Genomic DNA, 7876 nt, shown 5'->3' with positions numbered 1-7876 from the left:
AGGAATAGGAGTAGTCTGTCCGAGGTTGTGGTTACAACGACATGGAGGAACAGGAGGAGTCTGTCCAAGGGTGGTTACAATGCCATGGAGGAATAGGAGTCTGTCAGAGGGCTGTGGTTACAATGCCATGAAGGAATAGAAGGAGTCTGTCCGAGGGTTGTGTTTACAATGCCATGGAGGAATAGAAGGAGTCTGTCCAAGGGTTGTGGTTACAACGCCATTGAGGAATAGAAGGAGTCTGTCTGAGGGTTGTGGTTACAATACTATGGAGGAATAGAAGTCTGTCCGAGGGTTGTGGTTACAATGCCATGGAGGAACAGGAGGAGTCTGTCTGAGGGTTGTGTTTACAATGCCATGGAGGAATAGAAGGAGTCTGTCTGAGGGTTGTGATTATAATGACATGGAGGAATAGGAGTCTGTCCGAAGGCTGTGGTTACAACGCCATGGAGGAATAGGAGGAGTCTGTCCGAGGGTTGCAGTTACAATGTCATGGAGGAATAGGAGTCTGTCCGAGGGTTGTGATTACAATGCCGCAGGACTTCATTAGCTTGAGAGAAACAATGGGCATTGCCTATCATTCATGAATATATATTTTTTTCTTTTCATATTCTTGTTAAACCTCATCTGAACATTAAGAAATTTCAAATAGGAATTACTAAATGGGGCTGGTAAGCTCTATTACCAGTGTAAAATTACTTCTGGTGACTGGAATCTATGTTACCAGTAATAGCAGGAGTGTCAAATGCAGGAGGTAAAGGATATTTAAAGCAAAGGCAATCTTCCAGCTTCTGTGGACTGAGTCTTACTTAAAGTGGTACAGTGGATGCTACTGGATAGGCTCTATCCAAACTTGTACCTTGCTATTAGTACACAATTCAGACCATCTCGTTTTAACTTGTATTTTCCTTCTTATACATAAAATCATTTTCAGATGTTGGAAATTCTTCTGCAATAATTTCTTAAACCACTTTAAAAAATTGCATACCTGTCTGCCAGAATTTCTTATCTTCATCGGTCACAAAGGAATAGTTCTGTTTTTGTTGGATCACAATTGTCTTAAGTATTATCAAAAAAATACAATTATGTTTTTTTCTGTTTGCACGTCTTCCATGTTTTTACCGGGCAGAGTATTTTACTCTCTCTGTTTCCACATTTTTTCATGTCATTATCAAACTCATGAAGAATGCAACTGGAAGCTGAGCTCTGAAGAGGGATGAATACAGAGGGCTACCAGCACACTGATAGCAGTTCTGGAAGCTGAGCTCTGAAAAGGAATGAATAGATGGCTACCAGCACACTGACAGCAGTTCTGCCATAAACTGCCACACAGCTGGCAAAAAGGGCAAACATGGTTAAATCATAAGATTTAATGAAATATTTAAAAAAAATTCTTTAGAATAAACAATGGGAACAGTGAATTAAGTTTACTATATACCGCCATTAATTTTTTTTTCTTAAAGATACAGGGTCTCACTCTATTGCTCAGGCTGGAATACAGCGGTGCAATCATAGCTCATTGCAGCCTCGAACTCCTGGGCTCAAGCGATCCTCCTGCCTCAGCCTCCCAAGTAGCTGGAACTACAGGCATGCACTACCATGCCCAGCTGCCATTAAATTTAAAATAGGTATAATAATGTTATGTAGAAATCCCAATTCAATTATTTTCTATAAATCAAAGGACAATTTATACTTTTGAGGACAAGATCTCTAATTCTAATCTTGCAATAATTAGCTGTTGTTTAAGTTACTGCAGTATATGGATGATGAACTTTCCCACTGTTATATGTTAATAAAAATGTTGAGGTATGTAATCACTCTGAAAATTCCACCCATTATCCTTTTTTCAAAGGAAAACTTTAGGAAGATTACAAATCCTAAGTGACTTGCAGTTCCTTCTCCTTCTCCAAGATGAGGTGGCTGGGTTGCTGATGAAGGTAGCTGGGTTGCTGATGAAGGTAGCTGGGTTGCTGATGAAGGTGGCCGGGTTGCTGATGAAGGTGGCCGGGTTGCTGATGAAGGTGGCTGGGTTGCTGATGAGGACAGGCAGCTGTGAAGTTCTGCTTTAAGGTCTGATGGTCGTCAACTCTTCTAAGCCAAACTCAGGAATGCCACTTCTGCCATCTGCATAGGCTGGCACTCACTCAAACTTTGTGCTTTGTTCACATGAACATAACATAAAAGGATATCTTGAAGACCCACTTTTCCATTCCTAATGCCATACACACAGAAGAAATCCAGCCAGTAGAGGAAACAGATTGCCTAGCAGAAGCCAGAGGGTGACCACCAGGCTTGAGGAACAGGAGCAAAGATCTAGAGTTGAAAACAAAAAGCTGACTTTCTATAAACATTTTTGGGATAAATCATACCAATTAAATATTGACAGATGAATAGCAGTGATTATTAAAAGGTAAACAAGGACCACCTTGAGAGCTAAATCAAGAGCAAAACCCAGGTATAAAAAAGTTTTTGTTTCTTTTTTAATGGAGGAAACATACATATGGAGGAAGAAATGATGTATCCACTATACCAAGTATAAAAAATGGTATCCCAAAAAAATTGCCTTGGGGTAGTAACCCAGCAAAGCTAAAGATAATACACAGGAAAGTAAATTAATATCTTGGTTATTGTGAGATGGGGTGAAGAACTTTCTTCTTTTATTTTTTCTTTGTACCTTCTAAGGAGGCTGGTTGATATAATTTATCAACCAAAACTAGCACATTTTGAGAATGCAAGGGAGAGGACTATTAATAATGACGACAGACAGACGGACTGCGAGGACGCAAGGGAGAGGGCTATTAACGACGACAGGCAGACGGACTGCGAGCATGCAAGGGAGAGGACTATTAATAACGACAACAGGCAGATGGACTGTGAGGAGAGGACTCTTAACAACGACAACAGGCAGACAGACAGTGAGGATGCAAGGGAGAGGACTCTTAATAGCGACAACAGGCAGACGGACTGCGAGGATGCAAGGGAGAGGACTATTAATAACGACAACAGGCAGACGGACTGCGAGGATGCAAGGGAGAGGACTAACGACAACAGGCAGATGGACTGTGAGGAGAGGACTCTTAACAACGACAACAGGCAGACGGACTGCGAGGATGCAAGGGAGAGGACTATTAATAACGACAACAGGCAGACGGACTGCGAGGATGCAAGGGAGAGGACTATTAATAATGACAACAGGCAGACGGACTGCGAGCATGCAAGGGAGAGGACTCTCAATAATGACGACAGGCAGACGGACTGCGAGGATGCGAGGGAGAGGACTCTTAATAACGACAACAGGCAGACGGACCGCGAGGATGCGAGGGAGAGGACTATTAATAATGACAACAGGCATATGGATGGTCTCAGCCAGACCAGGACATATGGTCCCGTGTTTCTAAATATCTACCTATCCATTCATATCACCAATCAATCTGACTTGTTTTGAAACAGCAGAAGATTCTACAGATTTGGGGCACTAGAGGTATATTTTAATTCAGCCATGATATGTCCTCATAGGTAAAAACAGTTCTCATAATGGAAACATTTTTATAGCAGTAGGGAGATGAGGCCAACCTGACCTTATTTTAGGATGAGTTGTCCTTTTAAATATTTTAAACAATAAAGATGAGCTTTTATTTATTTATTCATTTTGAGACAGAGTCTCATTCTATTGCCCAGGCTGGAGTGCAGTGGTGTGATCTTGGCTCCGCCTCCTGGGTTCAAGTGATTCTCCTGCCTCAGCCTCCCGAGTAGCTGGGACTACAGGCGCCCACCACCACGCCTGGCTAATTTTTTGTATTTTTTTAGTAGAGACGGGGTTTCACCATGTTAGCTAGGATGGTGTCAACCTCGTGATCCGCCTGCCTCAGCCTCCCAAAGTGCTGGGATTACAGGCGTGAGCCACCGCGCCCAGCCAACACTGCATAAGATTTTTATTGTTCATAATCTGAAATGTCAAACTGCCATAAAAATCTCATAGGTCATTTAAATCAAAACTCTGTGAATTCATGAATTCTGCTTTTACACTCTCAGCAATGCGCTATCAGCCTCAGTTGGAACACCGTGAATTACAGGGGGAATGATTCTTCTCAAGGGTGTCTTCTGCATTCCCTCCTGCTTCTAAAGGGTTTAATTGGCATCTGTCTCCTCACAGCTTCAATCGCTTGGTGCCAGTTCCATTCTCTGGAGTCTCAGAACGAGCACACGGTCCTGTTCCTCAGTGAACCCCCGGTCTTTGCCAGCCCATGTCTTCGTGTCTCATTTTGCATGTGGGTTATTTGTGCCTCCTTGCATTTTTCTCCTCTTTGTGGGCATGCCAATTCCTTTTTTGAGTATCTTTTCCAGATCTTTCCCTCACTTTCACTTCAGCTGATTATGATATGACTAAAATATATTTAATCACTTTTTGTATTTAATGAGCAGCATTTTGTTTACCCTTAATTTCCAAATGAATGGATACAACGTTCACTTTTTGTGGTCTTTGATGAATAATTTTGTGCAACTCAGAGGTTCTTCACCAGAAAGCCTTGCTCTTACTCACAAGTGTCAAGTTGACCTATCTTAGATTTCTAATAATGGTGGGAAGGAGGATTTTCCCATAAAAATGCAATCAGAAGGGAAGAAACTCAACTTGTTTTAGAGCTTCCTTGAAGGGATGCCAACATTTTATAAGAGAAGTTTGCCCCTTTACTTTTCCCTCTTTATTCCAACCATAGAGAGCACTCACCCAGTGGCAGAGCTCGGGTCAAGTTAGTAGCTGGAGGATCTGTTTCTGGAGGACAGAGCTCACAGAAGTCCCAACACGATGGGCAGAGTAGGTTTCCATCATGAATCCAGCCATTCATCTGGATACTGATGGGGAGGACCTGCCCAGCCCGACTACACAAATATGAAGTATCTTGGACCCAAACTTTCAGGCCTTGAGGAGAACAAGAAACCTTCAAACAGGAAAAAATATATAAAAATAATAAATATCAGGTCAGTAAGATTCTAAGAGATTTCTCCTTCAACTACAGGAAAATACATTAAAATTTACAAAAAACGTTGGGAATAAAGCACAATTTGCAGTGTGGGCATATCTTTAACCTCATATAAAGAGTTAAGTTGGCCAGGCGCGGTGGCTCACACCTGTAATCCCACACTTCGGGAGGCTGACGCAGGCAGATCATGAGGTCAAGAGATCAAGACCATCCTGGCCAACATGGTGAAACCCTGTCTCTACTAAAAATACAAAAATTAGCTGGGTGTGGTGGCAGACACCTGTAGTCCCAGCTACTCAGGAGGCTGAGGCAGGAGGATCAGCTGATCCTGAGAGGCAGACATTACAGTGAGCCGAGATCGCGCCACTGCACTCCAGCCTGGCAACAGAGTAAGACTCCGTCTCAAAAAAAAAAGAGGGTTAAGTTATTTAGGTCCTAAAAGAATTACACTCTGTGTGGCAGGAGTTCTTAAACTTTGAACCTAGCACCTTTTAAAGAATCTGATGCAAGCTATGGACACTTTTCCCAAAAATTACAAGGGGGCACACACACACAGCTTTCACACACACAGAGTTTTTTTCTTTTTTTTTGAGACGGGTCTCACTCTGTTGCCCAGGCTGGAATACAGTGGTGATTTTGGCTCACTGTAGCTTTGACTACCTCGGGCTCAGGTGATCCCCCACCTCAGCCTCCTGAGTAGCTGGGACCACAGGCATGTGCCACTATGCCGGGCTGATTTTTGTATTTTCTTGTAGAAATGGGGTTTGGGTTTTGTCATGTTGCCCAGGCTGGTCTCGAACTTCTAGACTCAAGTTATCCATCCACCCTGGCCTCCCAAAGTGCTGAGATTTCAGGCATGAGCCACTGCACCCAGCCAAAAATTTAACTATTTAAAAAAAACCCTCAAAGTTGTTTTCTACAAAGACTTCACATTCAATTATGCTACTTCCCTTTAAATACTTCTGAAACTTCTCTCTTGGAACTATCTTCAAAGTCAGTGCATGCTTCTGAACCTGTCCGATGGTAGCAAATTTTTACGTGGCAAGTAGATATAATTTTTGGAAATAGCCCAAAGTTGCCCAGAACCAAGTCCAGTAAAGGTAGTTGACTAAACTGGTAAATACAAGGTGTGACACAAAATTACTAAGATTGATTTCCTTAGGTGACAAACTACTTCTAAATATAATTTCAAAAGAAGAGTTCAAAAGTATATTTGAAGTCATTTTGAAATAACTCTATCATCAGTTAAGTTGAAATATATCACTCTTTTGAAAATTTGTTTTTCACAAAAACAAACAATGAAGTGTGACCTCTTCTATAAGTCTGTCTTTCAGTGATCCACATCAAGTAAACATCAACACAGCTACAGTGCAACGTCATTATTCTTTAAAGTGAGACTTGGTCGAGCACTGTGCTTGGTGCTGAAAAGGATACTAAAAAAGTACATGATACAGTGCCTGCCCTCTAGCAGTTTCCATTGAGGAAAGATGAGTAGGATACAAATTTTTTTTTTTTCAGCTGGGCACCGTGGTTCATGCCTGATTATTAATCCCAGCACTGTGGGACACCAAGGCAGGTGGATCACCTGAGGTCAAGAGTGCGAGACCAGCCTGGCCAACCTAGCAAAACCCCATCTCTACTAAAAACACAAAAATGAGCCAGGCGCTAATTTGGCGCTAAAATTGGTGGGCGCCTGTAGTCCCAGCTACTCAAGTGGCTGAGGCATAAAATCACTTGAACACAGGAGGCAAAGGTTGCAGTGAGCTGAGATCCCATCACTGCACTCCAGCCTGGGTGACAGAGTGAGACTCCATCTCAAAAAAAAAAAGACAATAAAAATAATAATACTTTTTAAATAAAATACTAACAGTATTTTGAAATTAGAAGAAAAAGCAAAAACTGAATAGTACCAGACTATTTTATGATTAAGAGTCAATAAATGGTAGAAACAAGAACAAATATTAGAAAGTTTCATGGAAGAAAGCGTTTGTATCCTAAGGATGTACCCAGGATTTGGATCATGGATCACCGTAGGGCAGATATTACAGGCTGGAAAGCAGAATGCACATGGCTTAGAGATGAGAATTATATGAGAGTGTTGATAGGACAAGAGGAAAACTCCCTTGCTGAAGCTGAAGTATTCTCATTGTGGAATTCTGGGAATTAAGCGTGGGCAGGAGGATAGATGTACAAGTAGTAGCAGACATAATAGACTCAGGAAAGCTGAGTCAAAATCCAGCAGCAGGAAGAACCAGGAAGAAACTGATTTGCAGAACACAAAGGCGGCTCAGGACCGCCACACCCGCACCCGGTGCCAAGAAGTAAGAGCTACAATTACAAGGATCAGATAAAAGTCCATTTCAGAAGCAGACCCCAGCATTCCTCTTCCTCACCTGGACCACTGTTTGCTCTGAACCCAGCTGATATAGTTTGGGTATTCGTCCACTCCAATCTTCTGCTGAGATGTGATTCCCAGTGCTGGAGGTGGGGCCTAGTGGGAGGTGTTTGCGTCACGGGGATGGATCCCTCATGAATAGCTTGGTGCCCTCCCCACGGGAATAAATTCCCCAGAGATCTGCTTGTTCAAGAGATCGGGACCTCCCTCCTCTCTCGTTCCCTCTCTATGTGATATGTCTGCTCCCATTTTGCATTCTGCCATGATTGTAGGCTTCCTGAAACATCACCAGAAGCCCATGCCAGCACTAGGCTTCTCGTATTCTGCAGAATCATAGAGATTTATTTTTTGGAAAGGGTAAAAAAACATAGAGATTTATTTTTTTCTGTTCTGGGGGAAACTAAGTACAGGTGAGAGCTGGGCTGCCATCATGAAAATAAGGACTCTTAAGTTTACAGGTTAAATATTGAGACTACTTAGCATTTGAAATTGACTTACTTCCTAG

The 7876-nt window shown here is 42.3% G+C and overlaps 1 protein-coding gene across 2 annotated transcripts in view; it reads right to left on the bottom strand.

Moving 5' to 3' along the window:
• Window positions 1–1457: 1457 nt before the first annotated feature.
• The window catches only part of LMLN (leishmanolysin-like (metallopeptidase M8 family)), an 83708-nt gene continuing 77289 nt past the window's right edge, over window positions 1458–7876 (bottom strand). For both annotated transcript variants that reach the window (XM_011978719.1, XM_011978718.1), the window contains 2 exons: window positions 4724–4934; window positions 1458–2310 (listed from right to left, as the gene is read on the bottom strand). In XM_011978719.1, coding sequence (XP_011834109.1) covers window positions 2210–2310; window positions 4724–4934 — 312 coding nt within the window. In that variant the 3' untranslated portion in view covers window positions 1458–2209. The remainder of the gene's footprint in view (window positions 2311–4723; window positions 4935–7876) is intronic.

Source organism: Mandrillus leucophaeus, unplaced genomic scaffold, assembly GCF_000951045.1.
Source record: "Mandrillus leucophaeus isolate KB7577 unplaced genomic scaffold, Mleu.le_1.0 Scaffold199, whole genome shotgun sequence".
NCBI lineage: Eukaryota > Metazoa > Chordata > Mammalia > Primates > Cercopithecidae > Mandrillus > Mandrillus leucophaeus.
The sequence above is the reverse complement of the archived record's forward strand: the minus strand, read 5'-3'. Positions and strand labels throughout refer to the sequence as shown.